Source organism: Macrosteles quadrilineatus, unplaced genomic scaffold (genome assembly GCF_028750875.1).
Source record: "Macrosteles quadrilineatus isolate MER2022 unplaced genomic scaffold, UCM_ALF_1.0 Scaffold_1__1_contigs__length_201487025, whole genome shotgun sequence".
Classification (NCBI taxonomy): Eukaryota; Metazoa; Arthropoda; class Insecta; order Hemiptera; family Cicadellidae; genus Macrosteles; species Macrosteles quadrilineatus.
In genome coordinates this window covers 196,082,043-196,110,039 of record NW_026542594.1, presented here as the reverse complement: position 1 = coordinate 196,110,039, position 27,997 = coordinate 196,082,043, and the positions used below count along the sequence as shown (strand labels likewise).

Sequence of the window (27,997 nt, the reverse complement as noted above, 5' to 3'; positions counted from 1 at the left end):
TTATATTAAAAACTCAAGGTAAGAAATAAAAATAAAGCCTCTTGGTTACTAATATGCACTATCACGGCGACTCGTAATGGACAGAAATCACTATAACTACTCACTTGTAACTTGTATGTTTTATCCAAGGTCAAGAAGAGAAGAATAGCTCGGAGAAGAGTTGGAACAACAAGCAGCCTCTCCACCTGAAAAACAGAAAAACTGAACTAAAGAGTCAATAATTATCATGACACAACTAATAGTAACATGCAAAAATCTGGTTAAATTAGAATGACAAATTATTTATCTATTGAATAAACTGTGTTCTCTTCAATATCATGTTACTGTAAAAAGTTAAGCTATATTATAAAATTTTTCAAGCTTTTAAATTTCACCTAATTTTAAATAAGCAACACATATCTAAAGTTTGTGGAGTCCTCTTCTATATTCATGAAAACTCACAGGCTAGAGAAAAAAAACTACTTTGCTTTCCCAAATGAAACCTTAACCATCAAACTTCTCCCTATTTAATCCAACTATTCAAACAACTACCCCCATTATTTTTTTTTAGGGAAAGGAGGTAAAAATGACTGTACACACACATATTGCCATTTGAAGTACAAGACTCCTGAATTGATAATTTAAAATATGCGCCTACTCTGTTGGACCCAGACCTGAATTGGTTTGTCTCGTTACTTAGAGTCAGATCAACATGTGACCAAAGCCCTCAGGGCTTGCAACATTTCTGGCATTAAATTTCTTTATGACCTAGACCACATCCCGGTTGTGATCAAGCTTCTTGGCACAGAGAATACCCTGGAAAAACTCTAACACACAGGTCCAATTGTCCTCACCCTCCGTCACCATCGGGATGACCATGTCCACTGACAACAGTCCTTTATGTTGGTTGAGCCTCCAGGTGGGACCTTTACCAGTGGAAGAAAGTGTGTTCCCCTACCTCTGAGTACCCAAGCAGTCTGAACTCTATCCTTTTTCAGCTTAATTTTTATTAAATCTATCTTGGTATTCAAGGCGAAAATGTTTCTCATAACCAAATTGGCAGGTGGACAATTTGGATTTGTTGTTGATGGATAACTTCTGATCAATAATGAGATGCATCAGCCCATAATGATAGTGATGACTAAGTTCTACGCTGACCACCATAGTGTTATTTACAGTGTTTACCTGGTACTCGTCCAGTAGGGGTATCAGCCGCTGAGGGTCCTTGGTTATCTCGCGAGGAACCACTAGTAGACTGATAGGAATCTCATGCAGCAGGGGCCCCCAGATCTCACACACAGCGTCTACGAACGTCAACGTCGTCTTGAACACACAGACTCGTTCAGTCTGTCCGTAGGGGAACTCTCGCCACTGCCAGCAGAGACGATTCAACACTACAGCATGCGGTAGACGAACACCTGCACACAGATGTAGACTTTTGGTTCTTATACACATTTTTTACACCGACAAATTTTTCTGCTTACACATCTGTCAATTGGCAACAGTAATCAATAGAAATAGTTCTCCTTCCTTCAAAACCCTAATCAAAGAAAGAGATTTATTCTTGGCAGGAGCATCAATTTTCCTCCACTTTTGTTTGGTTTGACAAGATTAATATTTGTGTATATGTTGGAATTTAGGAGGTTTATAGTGGACAAAGTATAGAACACTACATTGGTTTCAAATAAAAATCTCACTTGGCCTAAGAGTTTAAAGTAGACCTTACTTACAACACTCATAGAATAACAAATTTCTTTCCCTTTCTTTTCCCTGATAACAATTTGTCCTAATTTTAAAAAGAAATTGTAGGGATGGACAAGTTTCATAATTTTGAGAAATTTTCGGGAAATTTTCAATCTCGTTCTTCAAGACAAGATTTAATTTTGGTTGAGATTTTTTCGAGACGAGATTTAAAAAAAAATCAAATTAAAACGCCTGCAGAAAGTCAATGCAGTACCCGCAATACAGGCGCGCGTTGTTGATGAGTTTCCTTTACGAAGGCGTTTTTATATAATTAACTAGCTGTACCCGCGGGCTTTGCCCCGTTTAACTTCATAAGTACTCGCATGGCTCAATCACGTCCTGGCTGAAGTTCGTTCGCTATGCTCACTCACCTTTAGGTTGGAGCTCGTTCGTTGCGCTCACTTGCCTTCGGGTTAGCTCCTTCGCTACGCTAACTCGCCTCGCCTCCAGGTTGAAGTTTGTTCGCTACGCTCACTCACCTTTTGGTTGCAAATTAGCTGTTGTCATAAATATAAAAAAAATAGTGCAGCACCCTGTTGGTAATCCTTGTAACTTCAATGCTATTGAATATCATAGAACAGAACCAACTTGTTTAATAGAAACAGCTGTTAAGATTCATTAATTCCTTTATATATGACAAATCATAAGGTTAACATGGGAAACTCCAGAGCCACTGGGGCAGAACCCAAAAGCCCGATCAGAATAAAAACTACTTAGTTTTTCTATTTAATGCCCAAAGAATCAGTGTACCGAATTTCAGCCTCCTAGGTGAATGGGAAGTAAGAGAATTAGTGATGAGTGAGTGAGTGAGTGTGTCAGTGAGGGCTTTGCCTTTTATATATTTAGATTCTTTACATGTAAATAAATATAGCTTTAATTGTTTTATATTTTTTTGGTTTTACTTTGCAAATGGTGAGAAGTTTTGTTAAGTGAGACATGTTTTAATACTTTTAACATAGGTAGCCAAAACAGGTCAATAGAAAATCATTTTAAAAATAACACAAGACTGAAAAATTGTTAGGCCGAATAATAGTCTACTTAACTAGTATGACTGATGTTACAGACTGATAATTTTTTTTTAGTTGTACTATATCCTAATTGATATCACCATGTTTCCTATGCGTCAAGAGTTATTTTTTGAGTAAGGCAGGACAATATTTTTTCTTGCTGATGTTTTTTTAATAAAAGATGTGAGATTCTTGCTTATTAATATTATTTTTGTATTTAACTAGTCATCTGTTATAAATTAGTAGGTATTCAAACATTTTACAAAGTCAGCTTAAAAATGTCGAACGTGCATTTCCCGTTATGTATGAGAAGGGAATCCCGTTTCAATCTCGTCTCAAAATTTTATGTGAAATAAAAAATCCCGCCTCGTCCTGAATTAAAAATCCAATCTCGTCCATCCCCACAAATTTGTAACAAAAAATTAATAACAACTACCTGTAATTCGCTATATTTCCAATACTATCAACATTTTTGCAACTATTAATTAGCGCTAATGGGAAAATATGTACTCCATTGACTATAGAAACATGGTTGAGTTTCATAATCAATGGTGCAATGGACCATCAAAGTGTTTGTAGCCTATTGGTTGATGTAATGACTAGACCAGCAAGTAATTAACCAGAGAGTTTATCGGTTGATTGATTTGGCCAAGAGAGAAAGAGCGCCAACAATAGAGATTACAACAGATATTTCTCTCTCTCACTCTCTCTCACTTTTATTCTCACAGTTGAGTTGTTATGCCATTCTGAACTCTATGGCCTTCTGTGGAAATCAACGATATTATAAGTTTGAATTCAGACACATGAAACATTCTTCTCATCAAAATATTTATAGGGGACATTTGTTATTCTTCAATTATTAGATTTATTTTCCTTCAAACTTTATTAGAGAATTTCCACTACCACGAATGTAATCGGTCTGCTGTTGTATTAAAGTAATAGCATCAATAAGCAGTGGTCATTCATTAAGCTCCTACCTATTTAAAAATAAATTAGTGCATTGTAAATATGTTTTGCCATTGATGTTTAGATATTGAAGCAGGCATCCTATCTATAACAGCTGTAGATTATTTTTCATTGGAAAAGTAAGTATTTGAGTGAGCCGCAGAATGTGCAACAGTGTAAAAATATATTTTACCCTGTAAGTGTTTGTTTCTAGGATAGTTTGTGTGACATAAAAGACGCTATAAAATCTGCAATAAGTAGTAATATTGACTTTGTACAAAAGTTGGCATATTTTACAGAAATCGGTTGTTGGCTGAATTCAACTACGTCCATTTTGATTCTAAAGCTGGTGACAACTTAAACATGGAGATTGAATGTCTCCTACCAATAGTCAGAGCTTTGCTTTACTAGATAGCACAGAATGCATGTACCTTTAGGTACCCCAGTGCTACCAGAAGTGTACAGCACGAGTGCGAGGGGTTGGGAGGTAGATGGCAACATCTCTTCTTCCGCAAGACTTCCATCAGACTTCCCAGCAGCCTCAGCGTCTAGGGTGGCGAAACTGACTGTGTTGTGACTACGGAGCACCGAGTCCAGCTTATCTGTTCGAAGAAATATTTTTGTTAGTCTAACAAATAATAAAAAGTGTTTCCTTTTGAACTAAATACATATGCAGCTATAGGAGTATTGTTTAGAATGAAAATGTTGTTGAATCTTTTGTAAAAGGATATGTAAGGGTTTAGTTTGTATCCATTGACTTTCCATTTATGGGCAAGATGAGGTGTAGCAATTTTTTATTAAAATGAGACAAAGTTGAATGAATGTATTCACACTCTGATGAGGTAAAGATATATTTCAGTACAGAGTAATATTAATAATAAGAGTTTCTTTAACTTTATTTTACTTTCCATTCAAGAAACAATGGTGGTTTCTTCACTAAGAACCAATTAATAACAGAAAAATCCTTACCTTCTGGTTTATCAATGATCACTAACTAAGAATTAGCTAAATTGACTGGTTATTCATGTACATTTGTGTTTTTTTCACAATGACTGAGTTTAGTGACTTGTATAAACGTTTGGGTTACAATCTATGACAAAAATTACAAAGTACCTTCTGATTCCTCGGTGATTACTAACTGCGGTTTGGCCTCAGAAAGGATATGTTGTACTCTGTTGGATGCTTGCTGATCCAAAGGCAGGTAAGCTGCTCCAGCCTTCCAGATGGCAAGGAGGGTCAGCAGCAGTGCATCACTGGGTGGAAGACTAACAGCTACCACAAGATCACCACCAGAGGTACCACTACGCACTCTAGACACTATAGCACGAGCTAGACAGTTGGCAGCCCTGTCCAGCTCACTGTACGACAGCTTGTGGACAGCTCCGGTTATACCTGGGAACGGAAACAAATATTAGTTATTATCTTCTTCGTCCTTCCAAGGAATAGGCGATATAAAAACTACTTCATACTCCTTCTTCACCTTCCACTGGTGTGGAAGACGATTGCTACATCCACTGCGGAGAGCTGGGAACATCGCAACAAGTGCTGATGGAATGCTGGTTCTACAACGAAGAAAGACGTGAGATTAAGGAATGCCTTTGACAGAAGATGTGAAACTGGGAGAAGATAATGTTACAAGTCAGGAGCCCCGCGCAACAATAGCCAGGCGCCGTCTCAAAAGGGTTGTTTGTTTACACGGGTTTCTCCTAGCGCACCACTGATAGACAATAGACCCATGTCAACGTACTACCTCAATAGGGGCCCTAGAACCTTCTACACTTCTACGGCGTAAACACCTTTGTCTAGGCTACCAGGGGTCTCCAGAATGCTCCACGGCAAACTTATATAAGGGACCGTCTTCCGGCACACGGCAGTTGAGTTGAGTTGAGCCTTCCGAGAATCGTCGCGGCAAGCGCCCGTCGGTGTTAGTGACCAGTGCTAGTGCTAGTGGCAGTGACAGTGTAGTGACGGTGTAGATACAGTGTAGTGACACTAGTGACAGTGTAGTGACAGTGTTGTAACAGAAGTAGTGATAAATCCTGTAGAGGCTAGCTGTAAGTAGAACCGTTGTAAATTAGAATAGGCATTAGCTAGGTTTAGATAGGGTTAGTTAGGTGTTAGGTAATTGTAATATTTGTAAATAGATAATAATTAGTGTAAATAAATAGTTATTAAAAAAATCGCCTAATTTAATTGTAAAGAACCTGCTAAGCCCGCAACAATAAGCTTCTTGGAAAACAAGGAATCAACGTTGGAGATTGCCAGTGTGTGCCGAAGAATGGGGGTAGTTTGAAATAGAAATACAGAAAAATGTAATGAAATAAGAGGATTGAATAAAATCCAATGATCCTAGTTCAGTGAGTTTTTAGGTGAGGAGAGACGTGTGTTGGGTGGGCACCGAATCTGGATGGAAAGACAAAAATTAAAGCTGACAGCAGAAAGAGGAATTTGAAGTTTCTTAGGAAAGTGGCCAGGTGATAAAGTCTCTGCCTTAAACCAGATGTGGAGGAGGGCCAAACGTTTTCCTTTTCACCTACTCTGGTTCTCCTTCTTTACCTTCTCCAGGATCCTTCTTCGCTGACTCCAGACTCTTTCTTCGCCAACTATTGATTTTTCCTTCACTTACTCCAGACTTCTTCTTTGCCAACTTTTGACTCCTCCTTTGCCTACTCCAGACTCCTTCTTCGCCAACTTTTGACTCCTCCTTCATCTACTCAATACTCCTTCTTCGCCTAATTTTGACTCATTCTTTACCCCCCTTCTCCAGACTACTTAATCCCCTCCTCAGGACTCCTTCTTCACCTTCTCCAGATGTTTTGTTGCCTCCTCCAGATTCCCCTTTTCGCCTCTCCGATGATCTTAGGTGATCTTAGCAGTGCTCGTGGCCACAGCGTCTTGTATTTTAAGGTAAACGTTAGTCTAAATGTTTGTTCGTACATGTTTAATGTTTTGAAATGTTTTGATCACCTCAACATGAGCAAAGTGTGTATCTTGACAAGGACCCATAGAAAGGTGACACAATAATTGGAACACTTGTCATCCACCTGTAGAAGAGAGAACAAAATCACCTGACAGAATTTTGAATCATATGGTTAAAACTTTTTCTTTACATAATATAAAGTGATTTAAGAATTCACAATATTTTATCAGAAAGTAAGACATCACATAGACTACATTTTCCATCTTGTTTATCTCCTCAAATTTAGGAAAAACATTAGCTTATTCTACTTATTTTAGTAGTCTGCAATTTTTTACCTACCCTTATATATGACAGCAGTAGCCCCTGGGTTGTTTCTCGCCTTCTCCTCGTACAGTCGACTCAACAGACAGACCCGAGGCAGCGGCCTGGTGGCGCCCCGCAACACCGACACTTGCGGAATCGACCCCATCCTGAGCAACAGATTTACGAATTAGTACATGTATTTATATTTACCAGCTCAACAAAAATAAAAAAATAATATTATTGGTGGGTTGAAAATGGGAAAAACCAACCCCCATGGGTTATGGGGGTTGATTGGGTTGGTTTGGGGGGGGGGGGGGGTTTGTGGTTTGGGAATGAGGGGGTTGGTTGGGGGAGGGATTGGGTTAAACTAGGGACAGTAACGGTTGGAACAATTTTGAACGATGGGTTTTTTTGGCCTCTGGGGCATCAAAATTAAAAGTTAAAACAGTCCCGGATGTCTACAATGAGAAATAACGGTAATGGCTAGGGAATGAGATAATTTTCCTTATTGGTTAATTCGCTAAATGACCTTGTTTTATAGTTAGCAGGCCTTGAATGAATACAAATAAGAACTCTTGCCATCCACATCAATCATCCTAACATGCCAGACATTCCCAACAGAGTTGGCATTGATTAAAGACTTTTCACAGCTGTTTCCATCTCAGCTGTTTTTGTATCAGATGTCTTAATCTGCAAGGACCACAGAGATGATTGGTCTGCCAACATGAAGAAAATCTATTTTTCTGTTATCCGTGATTATTAATTTGTGTAATGAAAATTGTAAATAATAAAAGACAAAACATCTGATTTTAGAGTATTGTTGAAAGACAAAACATCATGGTAACTATTATAAATATTTTGAACTTAATTAACGCAATCAATGTTTTTTATTGTTTCTGTGATCTTATAAAAGTTTTCGAAATAGTTCTTATTAATTGTAACTAGTGTTTACAATACAAAGTTTGTCCCTTGTAAGAAAGACAAACTTTGTTGACAAATTACTTATTACGTTTTTAATAATTAATTAGCACAGCTGTTGGTAAAAACAACTAATAAAAATAAGCATGTCTACACAAGATTAAATTTTATTGAATAATAGGTTGAACATGACGAAACATTATTTAATATTTTCATAAGCCATTTTGTGAAAAAAAATCACTTTTACTAATATTACAATTTTAAACAATTTTACTAACTTATAAGGTAATATATAATCACCCATAACCAACAATAAGTTAAATAACAGTAAAATAAATTGCCTTGTTAAAAACTTCCGGCAACAATGAACAGCTGATCTAATTACAGTCAGTGTTGCCAACCTGTTTTCACGCGTACACGACCTCGCCTAGCTATTACCAGTAGACTACAATTATACTGTACATGATTACGGGTTATATTCAATGCTATTACATGCTTACTATTTTGTGTTTTTACGATGAAAAGCTCTTAAACGGTAAAGTGAAAGAGTTCAGTAATACATGTAAGATATTTAATAAAGATTAATATATAATAAGATTAGCTTATTTTATATATGTATACGTGTGTGTCCGTTAGAACGATAACTCGAGCTAAAATTATCCGATTTTGATGAAATTTAGTACAAACGTTTAAACCTACATTTATTCGAACGAGTTCCCGAACTAGCATGATCGGACTATGGGAAGGGGGGTTATGGGGGTTTTTATGGGGTAAAAATAGGGTTTTTCCTATTTTGACCTAAAAAATATAAATTTTATGAATTTTCTTCCAGACCATTTTGTAGAGCTTAGAAAAACAAATAATTTAGTATATTGAAGCGTTATTATGTGCCTAATGGTTATGGAAAAAAGTGTAAATTTAAAATTTCCATGTTATTCTTATGGAGAAGAAGTAAACTGTTGTACTGTAGTTTGCTTGTTTATGAACGTATTTTGATCAAATTTGGAAGATGCATTTATTTCATACTAAACTATTAACATTTTTACAAAAAAGAACACTTTTTACCCTCCCTGTTGCTGCATACTTAAGAACTCGTTCAACTAATTCTATTTAAATAGGGAATAAAAGTGACATTTTTAAGGCGACATGCTAGTGTTTCTTTACAATAAATTTTGAACTGCTTAAACTAAGCTTGAATTAAGAATAGACATATTGATATAAATATACAGTTTTAATGGACTACTCGATTCCCGTACATAGGACGGGCCAACAGCTCGTATACTTTAATCTACAACAATTTTTCTCTCCAAAGTAGCTTTGATCAAAATTTAGCGACATTCTTATTACGCACAGGCAGAAGTTTTTTTGTGTATACAGGTAGTGGTGTGTTACTTGCTAGCCTAGTGGTTAGGATCGTGGACTTTGTTGAACAAGAAACGGGTTCAATCCGTAACATACCCAACAGATTTTGATGATTTTGAACCGCTCCCTCTTAAGCGTTTGTTGCGCCTCAAAAATGCCACTGGCGTAGACACTTAACATCAAGAACTCCCGTACTCCCGAACTGTTAACAATACAAACATGAAATATCCTTCTTCGACCTCCAGTTGTCATTCATGCTTCCAAACCTACAGGAAATCGCAGATCCAGATCTTGAATGCAATTATCAGCGTGACAAACTCTATGCTCGTTCATTGTGCAAGACCTAACAGTTTTGTCCTCTAGTCCTTGAAGTCTCTGGTTCATTCATCCGTTGATTTCCTTAGAGCTAGGAGGACAAGGACGCTATGTAAAGGACCTTATCATAGTTACAATAGAGAAATCTCTGACACGCTCTCTAGTTGAATAGTTGACGGTGTTTGAAGGACTACTGATCTAGAAATACAACTGAGGGAAGCACTGGCACTTAAACTCTGCTAGAAAATCTAGGTTAGGTTACTTCAGCTTAGGTTAGTTTGCGTCAGATATCGATTTCGGCTCAGAAACTTCATCTTCAGTTTATCAAGGTAGACAAAAATTGTAAAACAATGTTATTTGAGAAAGTGTGAATCAGACTCCCAGTTGAAAGAACCTGTAGAGTCCGGAAATCTCATTAACTTATCTATTCACCAACATGTTACATATAGCACGGATACATTGCAGTATACAAAGTCTAGCACTAATATTTTACATTCATAATCCAGTCGGTAAACGTACTGAAAATCAGGAAGAAATCATTAATCATGTCTGGAGAACATAGCTACTGCGATACCAAGAGTTATTACCAAACTAATTTCGCATGATACAGTATTTAACAGCAATTTAAATCAACCAAACGAGTAATTAGTACAAAACGCAATTTTCTGTAGTAATCATCGTCTATATATGTGCAACAAATCTAACTCCAGCAACCAAGGTCGGAACTGTCAACAAGGTAGCTTTCACACGAAGTTTTTTTTTGAAATTATAAAAAACATTAATTGACAGTCTGTAGCCTGGAGGAACGATTGGTACGCTCAACAATTCTAAAAGTAGTTTCGCGCTAATTGAACATATTGCTACCTTCATGGCTTTACGCTTCCTGGTAAAGTCTGAATGCATAATGAATAAATCAAGTGTTGTATTGATTCATGTTGGCCATCAAGTCAACTTTACCTTTGAGCAAATCCAACCATTGGCCTAACTAAACATTGAGGTAATCCAATTGGCAAAACTAAGCGTTGTTTTCCCGACTATTGGCACAACTAAAGGTTGAACTACCGAAACTATTGTCAAAAATAGGTGTCGAGCTACCCCAAATATTGGCAAAAATAATCGTTGAACTACCCAACTATTGGCAAAAATAAGTTTTGATCTATTCCAACTAATAGCACAACTTAGCGTTGAAGTTTCCCAAATATTGACAAAAATAAGTTTTTTGCTATCCCAACTATTGGCACAACTAAGCGTTGAACTACCCAAACTATTGGCACAACTAAGCGTTGAACTACCCTAACTGTTGAAAAATAAGTTTCAAACTATCCCAACTATTGGCAAAAATAAGTTTTGAGCTATCCCAACTAATAGCACAACTTAGCGTTGAACTTCCCCAAATATTGACAAAAATAAGCTTTGAGCTATCCCAACTATTGGCACAACTAAGCGTTGAACTACCCAACTATTGACAAAAATAAGTTTTAGGCTACCCCAACTATTGGCACAACTATGCGTTGAATTACCCATAACTATTGGAAAACATAATTTTTGAGCGACCAGAACTATTGGCACAACTAAGCATGAACTATCCAACTATTGGCACAACTAAGCATTGAACTACCCCAACTATTCGCACAACTAAGCGTTGAACTACCCCAACTATTGACATAACTAAGCATTGAACTACCCCAGCTGTTGGCAAAACTAAGCGTTGAACTACCCCAACTATTGGCACAACTAAGCGTTGAACTACCCTAACTGTTGAAAAATAAGTTTCAAACTATCCCAACTATTGGCAAAAATAAGTTTTGAGCTATCCCAACTATTGGCACAACTAAGCGTTGAACTTCTCAACTATTGGCACAACTAGGCGTTAGTAGATATATTCATGTCACTTCTGGGCCAAAAAAGGAGCCACTCAAAAATTAAATGAATTTTCCTATTTTTTTTTATACAATATGCTATATTTTTTACCCTTTTAGGTCAATTTCTAACATTTTCATATTTTTCTAGAAAAAGTATACAATTTTGATGAAATTTTCATGAATATGTCTATATTTTACATAAAATTGACTACAAAACAAAATGTTTTTAAAAAACAAGTAAAATTTTAAAATTTAATTTTTATACAAATTTAACTAAAACAGTTTCTTTATCTTTGAATGTTTTAATTTCAGTAATAATTAAGTTTAAATCTTTTTTATTTAATTCTTTAATTGTTTTTTCATCAAATATATTAATAAATCTATGAGGTAAATGAACTTTACATTTTTCTAATTCAACAATAATTGTTGGTCCATATTTATCTTTAACTTTTTCAAATTTTTCTATTTTATATTTTGTATTTAATTCTAAACTTTTTATTGGTTTATATTCTTTGAATTTACATTCTCCAATATTATTAATCTCTTCTAATAGATCCATTTATTACAAAAAATAATTATAGAAATTTTAAACAGTTAATAATTGAAATATATGAAAAGAATTTTAAATATCACACAACAGTTTGTTAGAACTGTTGTGTGATATTTAAAATTATATTTTTTTTAATAATATCTGATGTATCACTTATGTTATCAGAAAAACCATTATGTTGATATATTATGCATGGATCATTTAAAGTTGATAGATGTTTTAAGAATTTTAAAAAAATATTATCAAATTCTGGTTTTATATAAAAATTTAATTCTAAAAGTTTAAAAATCATTGGTAATAGTTTTTTAAATGATATATTTCTTTTTGTAAAACTGAAATATGCATTAAAAATTACTGTAATATTTCTTTTATCTTCAAAATTTAATTCAAAATCAATATTGAATATTTTGTTTAAGAATTGGTAGTAAAATATCCAGTTTGTATAATTTCTTTGTTTTAAGAATAATTTTATATTTTTAGGTGTTATTTCAAAACTATTGTCTAAAATACATAACGTATAGATTTCATTGATTAATTGTTGTGTGCGATATGGTTGAAAATGATTAAATTCTCTTAAAATATTTATAAGATGTTTGTTTTTATTTTTTCGTTTATTAATCTTTTTTTCAAAAATAATTTTTTTACATATATTACATCCTATATAATTTTTAGTAATTGTAAAGTTATTAAAATTACGACATTTATAACATATATCCATTTATATATAAAATGTTTATATCTAAATGGAAGAACTTATTCAGTGTCATAAATGTAAGAAGAAAACTAAAAATATTAATCCAGAAATTGTTGAAATGAAGAATGGTTTGTTTAGAATTGCTACTAAATGTTCAATTTGTAAAACAAATAAAAGTAAAATAATTAAAAAGGAAATTAAACCAATAATAAAAAAGGAATTAAATAAAAAAGATCAAATAATTGAAGCTAAAGAAATTCATGCTCTAATAAGAAAAAAATTTCGAAAAAGAAAAATAGTTACATTAGGTATTGATGATTTATGGGCAGCTGATTTAATCATTATGAAAAATTATGAAAAAGAAAATGATGGTTATAAATACATGTTGAATGTTATTGATACATTTTCTAAATATGTTTGGTCAAAACCATTGAAGAAAAAAGATGGAAAACATGTATCTATAGCATTTGAACAAATAATTAAAGATTCAATAAAAATTGGCCATAAACCACCAAACTTATTACATACAGACAAAGGATTAGAATTTTTAAATAAAGAATTTAATGGAATTTTAAAGAAATATAATATTAAAATGTATCATACAGAAAATGAAGAAAAATCAAGTATTATTGAAAGATATAATAGGACTCAAAATGAAAAAATGAAAGTTTTATTTGAAATCAATAAAAATTTTAGATGGATTGATATTCTTAAAGAAATAGTTAAAGAATATAATAATTCATATCATTCAACAATTAAAATGAAACCAATTGAGGTAAATAAAGAAAATGAAAATGATTTATTAAATACAGTTTTTAAATATATCCCACCAAAAATAATTACAAAATCTAAATTTAAAATAAATGATAGAGTTAGAATAGGAAACAAAAAATCAACTTTTTCAAATAAATATAAAAACAATTGGTCAAGAGAAATATTTGTTGTTTCCAGAATTAATAATACAAATCCTGTTACATATAGTATTAAAGACTTGAATGATGAAGATATACTTGGTAGTTTTTATGATTACGAATTGAAGAAAACTAATTTGTAAAATTTTATACTATATAAATGGAGAAGGAATGTTCAAAGTGTAAACAATTAAAAAATATTAATAATTTTTATAAAAATAAAAAATATAAAGATGGATTACTTTCATATTGTAAAGAATGTGATTTAATTTATAGAAAAAAGTTATATGATAATATTATAGTAGAAGAAAAAAGTGAAAAAGTATGTTTGAATTGTAAGGAAACAAAAGATATGGACAATTTTCATAAACATTATTATAGTAAAGATAAAAAATTTGCAATTTGTATTGAATGTGTTAGAAAAATGATGAGAGTCACAACCCATTGTGAATGTGGTAGAGATTTAAAATGGCTTAGTTATCTTCAAAAACATTTACAAACTAAAATTCATAATAAAAACATAAATAAATTAGAAAATTCATAAAAATAATATTAATTTTTGAAAGTATTATTTAAAAAAATTACTGGTTTTAAAAAAGTTTAAGTTTTATTTAAAATACTTTTATAATTTTTAAATTAACACATAAATATTTATCTTAATATTTATATTTTACAACAATAATTTTTTCAAATAAAATTATTCTTAATAAATCGTGCACATTTTTCTTCTAATAAATGGAGCGTACAAATAAAAATATATTATGCCCTTATTGTAATAAGAATATATTATCTAAAAATTATAATAGACATTATAATTCAAAGAAACATTTTGAAAATAAAACTAAATATGAAACTGAAGTTAATAACTTAAAACTTTGGTGTAAACAAAATAAAATAGTTGATTATCAAAACGAAAATTTAGATCAATTAAAAGAATTAAAGAAGTCATATGATCCAACAAATTATTCACTATTTAACAGTGAAAAATTAAAAGAAATTGCTAACAAATTATCTGTTAGAAATGTTGACAATTTAAATAGAGATGAACTAATTAAAAGATTAAATAATATCAAACAAAATCCTAATAATCTAAAATATAGATCATTACAATTTATTCAAAATCTATCAATTAAAAATGGTATTAAAATAAAAGATAAAACTAGAAAAGAATTGATTGGATTATTAACTGATCATTTAAAAAATAAACCAATTCTAAAGGAAAATGTAATAAATATTCAGGAAGTGTCATCATTAAAAGGTTATTTTCAAGAGTATTATTTAACAAATTCAAATGATGATTTAGATATATCTGAATATTTAGAATCACAAAGAAATGAAATTAAAAAATTGATTGAAAAACAAGAATTTAAAAATAAAAGAGGTCAGTTATCATTATCTTGTGAATATGAAAGACAATTAGTAAATGGTGATAGTCAAAAAACCCAAATGTATTATCCTTTAAGAAGTTCAGATATATTAAACACTGATGAATTTATTGATGATCAATTTAAAAAATTAATATTAAGAGAAAATTTAAATCAACCATCAAAAGGATCTGGTTGGTCATTAAAAAGATGTTTAGATTTAAATTTAAAAATAAGTAAACATAATTCATTAAATGGTGGTTCATATGTTGAATTACCAATTGAAATAAAAAATAAAAAGTGTTGTATAAATTTCAAAAATAAAGATGAATATTGTTTTATTTATGCAGTTAGATGTGCTATTGATAAATATGAAGATAAAAAGTTTGATCATCCACATAGAGTAAAACAATATAAAAATTACTTGAATGATGAAATTTTTAAAGAATTTGATTATCCAATGAGTTTAAAAGATATAAAATTATTTGAAAAAAGATCATTTGATTCTAAATATAATTATCCATCCATGTCAATTAATGTATACAGATTTGATGAAGATAAAAAGATTGTTCCATTACAAATATCTGAAAATTACAATGCGAGATTAGATATTGATCTATTGTATATAAAAAATGATAATAATTCACATTATGTTTTGATAACAGATTTAAGTAAATTTGTTTCTACTCAATTAACAAAAAGTAACAGACATAAGAAATTCATTTGTAGAAGATGTTTAACACATTTTTACAAAAACAAAGATTTAAGTGAACATTTAATAATTTGTAAATCTCTTGAACCTTGTCGACCAATTTTGCCATTTCCTGGTGAAACTGTTAAATTTGAAAATTATTGTAAAAAACTTGAACATCCTTTTGTAATTTATATGGATTTTGAAAGCATTCTGAAAAAGATTAATGCTTGTGAAAATAATCCAAACAACTCATATACAAATAAAATTCAGAAACATATACCTTATGGATTCACAATTTATTTAGTTTCTAGAGTGACTAATAAAATATATAAACCAATTAGTTATAGAGCAAAAACAGATGAAGAAATGAAAAATGTACCAAATAAATTATTTGAATACTTAGATGAGATTTCAAAGTATATAGCTAAAAAATATAATTCGAAAAACAAAAAGCCTATGAGTTTAACTAAAAATGAAGAAATTGAATATCATAAAGCAAGTGTTTGTCATATTTGTGAAACTAGTGGTTTTGATAATGACACAAGACGAAAGGTAAGAGATCACTGTCATTTAACAGGAAAATTTAGAGGTGCAGCACATTCAAGTTGTAAATCTAAAATTTCCACAAAATATACCTGTGTTTTGTCATAATAGTTCAAACTATGATACACATTTGTTTATCAAAGAATTAGCTAAAAAATATGGTAAAATTGATTTAATAGCAAATACTGATGAAAAATATATAAATTATTCAGTAAATTCAGGATATGGTTATGAATTTGAAGATGATAAACCTAGAAAATTTGTAAAATTCTCATTTGTAGATACGTTTAGATTTATGGCCTCATCAATTGATAAGTTAGCTAAAAATCTGAAAGAATTTAAACACTTGACTAAATTTATAAAAAACATTGATATAATTGAAAAAGATGATGAAACATTTGAAATATTATCTTCTAAAGGTATATTTCCTTATGAGTTTATAGATGATATTGAAAAATTAAATTATGATAAAATATTAGATAAAGCACAGTTTTATAGTTCTTTAACTGATGAAAATATTAGTGATGATGATTATAAATACTATCTAAAAGTTTGGAATAAATTAAAAGTTAAAACATTAGGAAATTATTCTGATTTATACAATATTCAAGATGTGATGCTATTAGCTGATATATTTGAAAATTTTAGATCAGTTTGTTTAAAGAACTATCAATTAGATCCTGCACATTATTTAACATCACCATCATTAGCATGGGACTCTATGTTAAAATTAACAAAAATAGAATTAGAATTAATAAGTGATTATGATATGTATTTGATGATTGAAAAAGGTATAAGAGGTGGAATTTCTCAATGTGTTACAAGGTATTGTAAAGCAAATAACAAATATACCAAAAATTATGATCCTAATAAACCTGAAAATTACATGTTATATGTAGATGCAAACAATTTATATGGATGGGCCTTAAGTCAAAAACTACCATATAAAGATATTAAATGGATGAATCCAAATGTATATACAACTGATGAATGGAAAGAAACTATATTAGAATTAGATGAAAATGCTGATTATGGTTATATTTTAGATGTTGATTTAGAATATCCAAAGGAATTACATGATAATCACAAGGATTTACCATTAGCTCCTGAACATTATAATAATAAGCTTTGTACTACATTATTTAATAAAAAAGACTATGTGGTTCATTCAAGAAACTTAAAATATTACTTAAAAAAAGGATTAAAATTAAAAAGAGTCAATAGAGTGATTGCATTTGATCAAGACAATTATATGAAAAAATATATTCAATTGAATACAAAATTAAGAGCTCAATCAAAGTCAGATTTTGAAAAAGACTTCTTCAAATTAATGAATAATTCCGTATTTGGCAAAACAATGGAAAATGTTAGAAATAGATGTGATATAAAATTAGGTAATGAAGAATATTCATTAAAACTAGCTAAAAAACCAAACTTTAAAACATTTAAGATATTTGATACCGATTGTATTGCTTCTCACATGATTAAAGAAAAAGTAAAATTTGATAAACCAATTTATATAGGATTTTCAGTTTTAGAATTATCAAAGCTATTGATGTATGAATTTTATTATGAAAAGTTGAAGAAATTTGATCCAAATATAAAACTATTATATATGGACACTGATAGTTACTTTGTGGAATTAAAGAAAGATCCTTATAAAATTATTAAAGAAAATATAAATGATTTCGATACAAGTGATTATAAGAAAGATCATGAATGTTTTAATGAAAAGAATAAAAAAGTAATTGGAAAATTTAAAGATGAATTAAATGGTGAAATTTTAGAAGAATATTGTGGATTAAGATCAAAGCTATACAGTTATGAGTTTGATAAGAAAAATCCAGTTAAATGTAAAGGAATCAAGAAAAGTGTTGTAAATAAGTCAATTAATATGAATGATTTTAAGAAATGTTTGTTTGATGATGTGGAACAATATAGAGAGATGACATGTATTAGAAGTTTTAAACATGAATTATACACAGTGAGAATTAACAAATTAGCTTTAAGTAATAAAGATAATAAAAGATTTGTATGTGAAAATAGAGTAGATACATTACCTTGGGGACATAAAAATATTACTAAATGAGCGATCAACCACATGCATTAATTATACCAAAAGAAGTTTTAAATATAAATGATAACCAAATAATATATTTATATCCAAATATGACTTATGGTAAAATATTTTTATTTAGATATAAAAATTATAATATATATCAGAATAAAGAAGATAAAAATTTAAAACCATATAGAACTAAAATTAAAGAATTTATTAAAAAATATTTTTAATAAATGGAAATAATAATTATACCAAAAGAATTAATAAATAGTAAAAATGATCAAAAATTATATTTATATAAAACAAAAATATCAAATAAACATTTAGTTTATCTTTTTAAGTACAACCAATATTATGTTTATCACTTAACATTTAATTTTTGTATTATGCCATTTTTACATATAGTTTTAAAATATGTTAAAGATAGTTTTAAAGAAAATGATCAAAATATAATTAATATGTAATATTTATAGTTGAATTATTACAATTTATAGGTATATTACTTTTTTCCAATTTATTAAATTCTTTCTCTTTTATTAAGTTGTTTTATATCATTTTTAATAGAACTATATAATTTACATTTATCATTTTTATAATTTATTTCTTCAAACTCTATATTATTTAGTTTTAAAACTTTTATAAACTTATATTTTTAATTATTTAAACAAGTCACAATATTAGTGACTTGATTATTTCTTAATAAATTCTATAAAATCTATTAGTTTATTTAATAATTAAACCTTAAATAAACCTTTACAAACTTGTTTTTTAATCAATTAATCTACTTCAAGATTTTTATGATATAAAAAACTTTAATAATTTTGATAAATTTCATATTTTTTAATAGTTTATTTAATAATTAAACCTTTATAAACTCATTTTTAATCATTTATTAACGCGTCGCGATTTTTGCGACGCGTCAAATATTTAATAAATTCCATAAATTTAATAATTTATTTGATAATTAAACCTTAAATAAACCTTTACAAACTTGTTTTTTAATCAATTAATCTACTTCAAGATTTTTATGATATAAAAAACTTTAATAATTTTGATAAATTTCATATTTTTTAATAGTTTATTTAATAATTAAACCTTTATAAACTCATTTTTAATCATTTATTAACGCGTCGCGATTTTTGCGACGCGTCAAATATTTAATAAATTCCATAAATTTAATAATTTATTTGATAATTAAACCTTAAATAAACCTTTACAAACTTGTTTTTTTAATCAATTAATCTACTTCAAGATTTTTATGATATAAAAAACTTTAATAATTTTGATAAATTTCATATTTTTTAATAGTTTATTTAATAATTAAACCTTTATAAACTCATTTTTAATCATTTATTAACGCGTCGCGATTTTTGCGACGCGTCAAATATTTAATAAATTCCATAAATTTAATAATTTATTTGATAATTAAACCTTAAATAAACCTTTACAAACTTGTTTTTTTAATCAATTAAACTGGTTGCAATTTTAGTGACTTACATCTTAATAAATTCCATAAATTCAATAGTTTATTTGATAATTGAACCTTTATAAACTTATATTTTTAATCATTTAAATCTAATTTTATATAGAAGATTCTTTTTTTAATTTTAAATACACAATCGATCTTACATTTTCATTATTCAATAAATTTCCTTCATTATCTTGAATAGTAATTTTAATATTTTGAATTTTATTTATATTTTTTAAAGGAACATAATTAATTTCATTTGGCTTTTCACTAATCTTTAAACCATATTCAATATTTGGAAAGAAAGAATATAAAATTTCAGATTCTCTATGTAAATGTAAATGATCTTTATGATTTTCAATGCTAGGTTCAACTAAATTACAATGGATTTCAATAACATCAAAAGGTCTTAATTTTGGTAATTTTATTCCTTTTATTAATACATTTGGTTCAATCATTTCATCTTTTAACCCTAATAGATCAATTATGAAAGCTGTGACTATAATTTTAACAGGTGATTTTATTACAATAAAAGGACCATTGTTTTCTAATAAAAATTCATTTTCATTAAATTTATCATATTTATTTTTAAATTCTGTTAAACTTTTTGTAAATAATTTTTTTTTGTCTTCTAAGGTGTAATATCCTTTCTTTATATTAAAATATTGATCAATTGTTTTGTTTTGATTAATAATACTAAAACCATATATATTTATATAATCATTTGGTACATTTAATATAAAATTATCTGAATAAAATCCACAAAGACCAATACTATAATTTCCATCTAAATGAATTGGATGTTCTAATCTTAGTTCAATCTTTGAAGAATTGCCTATAATTTTAAATAATTTCATCTTATTTAAATGGAAAAATTTTTAAAGGAAAAAAATAAGATAAAATTTGATACATATGATGAAAAAATCAAGAATAATCAACCAATTAGATTGTTAATAATAGGATCAAGTGGTTCTGGTAAAACAACATTACTATTAAATTTCATCTATAAAAGATTGATACCATACACAAATTTATATATTTTTAGTAAATCATTAGAGCAGCCTGCATATATAAAACTACAACATAGATTTAAAAATATTGAAATGAACATTAACAAAAAAGTTGCAAATTTCTTTGGTTCATGTGAAGATATAATTTCATTAAATGATTGTAAACCAAATTCATTAATTGTTTTTGATGATTGTATTTTAGAAAATCAAGATAAAATAAAAGAGTATTTTGTAATGGGTAGACATAAAAACATATCATGTATTTATCTTTCACAATGTTATTCAAAAGTTGACATTAAATTAATAAGGAATAATTTAAATATGTTATGTATTTTTAAGCAAAATAATCATTATGTAAAACAAATTTTTGATCATTTTGTAGGTTCTGATATGTCATTTAATGAATTTAAGGATATTTGTAATGATTGTTGGAAAGAAAATTATGGATTTTTAACTATGAATTTGATATTAAAAACAAATGAAGGAAAATATATGAATAAGTTTTCTAATATAAAATTTTCTTCTAAATAAATGTGGTGTATGCTTGATTTAATTGTTGATAAAATATTTGTTATAATAATATTTGCCTTATCTTTAGTGTTTATTTTTTTTATTAAATTTACAGAAAATAAAAAATGATGTGTTTGTGTTTATTTTTAGATTTACTTATTATTTTTGTTTTATTTATATTAATCATTAGTGTAGTGTTGATTGTGCTTAATCGACATAGTTTATGTTTATGTTAACATGGTTTATGTTTATGTTAACATCATTTATGTTTATGTTAACATATTTTTTCTTTTAATAAATGGATAACATAACTGTTGACAAAGCTAAAAAGTTAGATGAAATTGAAAAGAAATTAATAAAAGAATTTAAAAATCAGATTAAAATTGATGAAAATTATGAACAAATTAAACAAAAAGCATATGAACCAATAACATCTGCAATTGGTAAAGTAGAAAATAAAATTGGTGAAGTTTTAAATGAAAATAAAAATTTAATGGATTTAGTACCTATTGTTAATCAATTTGCAAACATGTCAATACCACAATCTGAAGAAGAATTTATGTTACCTTCAAGTACTCCATTTAGACCAATAAGAGAACAAATTATTGAAGAAGAATCAACATTTATAGATCCAAATATTGTTTCACCTCAAATATTAAATAAAATCATTGGTCCAATTGCACAAAAATATTTACCTAGAGCAAAAGATGATAAATTTGGTTTGTATTGGGATAAACATAAAAAATCATTTATGATTGGTGATAAAATAACAGTAATTGATAATGATGATTTACTTGTTAATGGTAAAACATATACTGGCACTCAAGGTTTATGGAGATTATTGACATATAAAGACAAACCAGATGATAATTTATATAGTCAAGATGATTTAAATAATTACTCAAAAATTTTATGGGAAACAGATTCAATTTATAAAAATAATGATCCAAGTACTAGAAAACCAAAATCAAGTAAAGGTAATAAATATATGAATTTGATTAAATTTATTTGGGATTCTAAAGGAAATATTGAAGGATCTGGTATAAGAAAATATTCAGAAAATAAAATTGAATACAGATATATTGATGATTTAAACAAATTAGAAAGTATAATCAATTATATATATGCTCAAGAAAAAGCTGGAAATAATAACTTTATCAATGAAAAAAGGGCTATTAAAGATTTTATTTCAAACAAATTAGATGAATTAATTGAAAAACCTGATGGTATAAAATATTTAAAAAGAATATTACCAACTATAACATCACCAATTATAGGTTCAGGATTATTAAATGATTTTATAAATAATTTACCATTTGAATTGCATGTACCTGGTTTTCAATATCTAGGACCTGGAACTAAGCTACAAAAAAGATTAAAAAGAGGTGATCCTGGAATAAATGATTTAGATAAAGCTGCTAAAGAACATGATATATTTTATAGAGATCATAAAGATACAGAATCTAGAAATGATATTGCTGATAAAATATTACAAGATAAAGCATGGGATATAGCAACATCTAGTGATCATGATATAGGTGAAAGATTAGTTGCTTTACCAACATCAGGTGCTATGTGGTTAAAAAGAAAATTTGGAATGGGATTAGAAATAGGATTAAAATTTTAACCTATATAAATGGAGAAAGTTAAGGTAAATTTAACTGATTATCAAAAATCTAAAATTAAATCTGCTTTTAATAAAAATAAAAATTTGACTATACAATTTGAAATAGATCAATTTAAAAATGGTAATGATGTATTATTATTAACTAAAAGACAATTGAATAAATTAGAAAAACATAAAAAATTAAATACTGGATTAAGACTTGAATTTTCTTATAATCAACTTAAACAAATAAAAGATGGTGGTTTATTAAATGAAATATTAAATGTTGCTGATTATATTCCTGGCATAAATAGTTTAACACCAAAAGTTAGAAGAGGAGCTAAAGTAGTAAAAGACAATGTTATTCCAAAATTTAGAGAATTTATAAATTGGTTGGATCAAGAATTAGCTAATGTAAAAGGATCTGGATTAGATGAAAAAACATTAAAATATGTTAAGAAAAAAATTTCAACCCATTGACTTTAGCTGATTTACAAAAATTATGTCAAAATATTAAGAATTTTAGAGGTGTTTTTATGAGAGATATGCTTCCAAAAACTGTTAATAAATTTGAATGTGGTGTAGTCAATTTAGATTCTTTTTCTGGTAATGGAACTCATTGGATATGTTATTATAAAAAAGATAAAATTAAATATTACTTTGATTCTTATGGAAAAATTGTTAATAAACCTTTTAAGGAAATTGTTAAATATTTAGGAAAAGACAATATATTTTTTAATGATTCACAAATTCAAAATTATAATGATCCACCTATATGTGGTCATTTGTGTGTTTTTGTATTAAATGAGTTGAATAAAAATATAAGATTTGATAACATAATCAATAAATTAATTCTTAATAAATATGGATTCATTAAATATATTTGATCTATTTGGTAGACAGAAAAAAGATTTAATTGAAGTAAAAAATGATTATATTAATTCAAAATTAAATTCCATTTTTAATGATATTAATAAGGATTTAAAAAACCATATTAAGAAAACTAATAATTTGGTTAATGCTATTAGTCTATCCAAAAATTATTTAAGTATTAATTCTAGAAGGATTGTTAATGTAAAACCAAGCATTAACGACTATGATGTTGTCATAAAATCTGAGTTAAATGAAGTTTTAAATTCTATTATTAAGGTTGGTAATGATCATTCAAAAACTAAACAGGATTTAAATGAATTGGTTAATTCATTATTTAATCTAAAAATGTATGTTGAAGATTTAGAAAAACAACTTGAAGATAAACTTGCTGAAAAAATAAGATTAGTAACTGCTGGATTAGCACAAATATTAGAAGATAAACTTAATACAGAAAACCAAGAAGATCAATAATTTTTACTATATAAATGGAGTTTATTTACTGTCTTAAATGTAAACAAAAAACCAATTCTAAAGACATTCAAGCAATAAAATTAAAAAATAAAAATATGATTAAAGCAAAATGTTGTATATGTAATTCAAAGAAAAGTTGTTTTGCAAAAATTTCCTCCTAATAAATGGCTCTATATAATTCATTTGATTATTTCATTATCAGAAACCAATTTCTATTAACCAATGAAGATTGGGATATTATTTCAGAAAAATATGAATTGAATGATGAGATGATTAGATTGTTTCAAAATAAATTGAATTGGGAAAAAATTGCTAAATATCAAATTTTGAATGAAAAGATTATTACTGAATACATAAATTATCAGTTAAAAGATCATATTGATTTGATTTGTAAATACCAAACATTATCTCAAAACTTTATTGAAGAATACAAATATATGTTGGATTGGGAATTACTTATTGAAAGCCAAAACTTATCTGCTAAATTTATTGTTGATAATGTTAAAGAAATTCAATATTTTAAAGATAAAAATGATTATGATACTGTTGATTAAACATTTTTCAGTTGATTAAATAGATTTCAGTTGATTAAAATTCAAAATTAATAAAATTTTACTTGTTTTAAAAAACCTTTTTCTTTCCATATTTTTTCATAAATTTTTCCTTAATAAATGGCTAATACTTATGAAATTGAAAGAGCTGAATATAAAAATTTTTATCCTTTATCTAAACTACATTTGAATGAACCAAACAAAAAAACTGAATTTAATATTGATTTTGGTGATGGATTTTGTTCATCTAAGTTTCAATTTTATATTTCAGGATCATTAAAAAAATCTGATGATAAAGACTATAGTGCTACAGATAATGTAAAGTTGATTAATAATTTTATACCATTCTTATTTTCAAAAATTGAAATTAGAAAACATAATAAATTAATTGAGGAAATTGAATATCCTGGATAATTGAGTACAATAAAAGGTACTGTTACTTATTCAAAAACAGAAGCAGTATCCAACATTTGTAATGGATTTCAATCAGATTTCAAAAAAACATTTGAAGCTGTGGGTAATCTATCACATTTTGGATTAGGTTTCTTTGAAAATGTTAATGTTCCAATATACAAAGGAGGATTCAATATATGTTTTGTTAGATCTGAAGATAATGATGCCATTTTTAGATGGAAAACTAAAAAAGTTGATGGAACTTTTGATGATACTACATTACCAAGTGCTGGAAAAATAATTATTGATGACTTTTTTATTAGAGTTCCAATAATTGAGTATAAAACTACAAGTAAAATTCAATATATTAATGAAATAACTAAAAAAGAAAAAATACTATTTCACTTTAATCATTGGCAATGTATTGAACAAAAGACAGTAACTGGAAAAACAGTTAGTTTTGATATAACAAATATTTATCGAAACATCTATAATCCAAAATTTATAATAATTGGTTTTCAAAAAGGTAGAACTAATGATCAATTATATGACACTTCAAAATTTGATAGTATGTATATTAAAAATATTAGAGTAAAATTAAATGGTCACTATTATCCTGATGAATTAATGAATCTAGATATAAATAATGGAAAATTTAGAATTTTATATCAAATGTATCAAGATTATAAAAAGGTTTATTATAACAATAGTGAAATGTATTATGATCCAACAGAATTCATTGAAAATAGACCATTATATGTGATTGATACTACAAAAACTCCTGTTAATATTTCTGGTTCAAAGAATGATATTATTATAAATATGGATTTTGATTATGATATAAATGTTGCTAGTAAAACTAATTGCTATGTAGTTGTTGTGTCTGAAAGATTATTAGAGTATAATGTAATTAAAAATGATATAACTGAAATCAAATAAAATTGTTATAAATCACCATTTATTTACTACTTTTTGACATATTTTTCAAAATATTATTATATTTTATGAGTAATGAGACTACTATTGTTAATTTAAAATTTGTTTCATAAAAAAATATTAATAAATAAAAATTTTTGATTTTCAAGGTCACAGGAAATGAATATTTTAAATTTTATTATTTAATAAATTTGTACTTACCTTATAGATATATCATACCAAATTTCATGAAAATATCTTTAAAAACAAAGAAATTATTAAGGTTTTTAGTTTAAGGGTAGTTCACCCTAAATTGGAAAATTTTAGTAAAAACATTGATTTTAAACATAACTTTTCATAATTTTTAAGTTTTAGAATTATTCAATAATTTTTTACATTTTTATAAATAAAATACAAAATAAGGGATGAAACTACCCTTAACATAAGTCAAAAACATTCATTAATATTCAATGAGTGTATGTTTCAAATTTGGTTAAGATTGGTTTAAAAACACTCAAGTTATAACATACAATATATTTCAAATAATTTCATTCGATACTAACAATCGAATAATAAGTTGAAACATTCGATATTAACAGTTAAATTACTGAATAGGAATTCAAAATAACTCACACAAACATAAACAAATAATATTTACTGAACATTTCAGATTTATCAAAGCGTGCATGCAATGCACGCTTTCGTTGAACATCATTTGGTTTGGCAAAAAAAAACTGTCAAATAAAACAGCACAGTCACTTAAATTTTTCTACACAAAATATTTACTGTACAATTCAGATTTATCAAAGCGTGCTTTAGAAGCACACTGTCCTTGAATGTCATATGGTTTGGCAAAAAACTATCAAACAAAGCAGCAATCACTTGACCTTGAAAATTCTGATTGTTTTATAAACAAGTTATGATTACAAACAATAAAAATAGTCTATAAATAGTTCAATAAATCACTTTTACTTATTAAAATATTAGTTAAAAACACTTGAACAATCCAAATATGGTGATGAACACTTCAAACACATTTCACTTCACAACACGATAGTTTCACAATTTTCATAGTTAATCTTCTTTATACTTCATCTTCAATCAATAAATAATAAACTTTTACCATCAATAAACTCTTATTTTAAATATTTCTTCATAAAACAAAATGAGAATATACATAGAAAATCAGCCAGTCGACAGAGCCACACCCATTATGATAGCTAATGACGAGATTTTTGCTAACTTGACACTTTTTTTTTTCAATCGGCTAGTTTCATTAGCTAACTATTTAACCATTGATTATACATTTTAAGCATTAATTATAAAATACTTTTCGATTAGTTTAGATAAATCAAAATAATTATTTTAATCCACACTGCAATTTACTAACATTCAACTGGTTATTATTTTATTCAATCACTTATTTTCATAAAAAGATCGACCAAACAAATTAGGCCATAGACTAATATTCCTTCAATAAGATTATATTTACAACACAATTTGTTTTTGTTGATTTTTACATTATCTTTAATCATACAGAAATGTATAATATATGAAATAGCACTAATTTTTAACAAGCTTTTCATTGGTGACATTTATTTTTAATTTAAATCAATACTTATCTTATTATCTTAAGATTATCATTTTTGATAACATTTCATGTTTAAGTTTAAAATTATTTAAAATGAAATATGGACTTGTAATACATCAAATATCATTAGAATTTTCTGAGAAATTCAATACTTTTAATACATTTTGAATAACTCAAATAGGAAAAATATTATTTACAAAAACAATAATTAAAAACAAATATTTAGAATATTTAAATAAAAAAATTTAAAATTTTACTTGTTTTTAAAAACATTTCAGTTTGTAGTCAATTTTATGTAAAATATAGACATATTCATGAAAATTTCATCAAAATTGTATACTTTTTCTAGAAAAATATGAAAATGTTAGAAATTGACCTAAAAGGGTAAAAAATATAGCATATTGTATAAAAAAAAATAGGAAAATTCATTTAATTTT

General features: G+C 27.6%; 1 protein-coding gene across 1 annotated transcript in view; it reads right to left on the bottom strand.

Moving 5' to 3' along the window:
- Positions 1–27,997, bottom strand: part of LOC128993364 (beta-alanyl-bioamine nonribosomal peptide synthetase ebony) — a 60,155-nt gene that overhangs the window by 10,224 nt on the left and 21,934 nt on the right. Inside the window, exons 2-6 of the mRNA XM_054417219.1 lie at positions 6,934–7,064; positions 4,788–5,066; positions 4,106–4,276; positions 1,165–1,397; positions 105–185 (exon numbers count right to left, since the gene is read on the bottom strand). Of these exons, the coding sequence (XP_054273194.1) occupies positions 105–185; positions 1,165–1,397; positions 4,106–4,276; positions 4,788–5,066; positions 6,934–7,063 (894 nt within the window). The 5' untranslated portion in view covers position 7,064. The remainder of the gene's footprint in view (positions 1–104; positions 186–1,164; positions 1,398–4,105; positions 4,277–4,787; positions 5,067–6,933; positions 7,065–27,997) is intronic.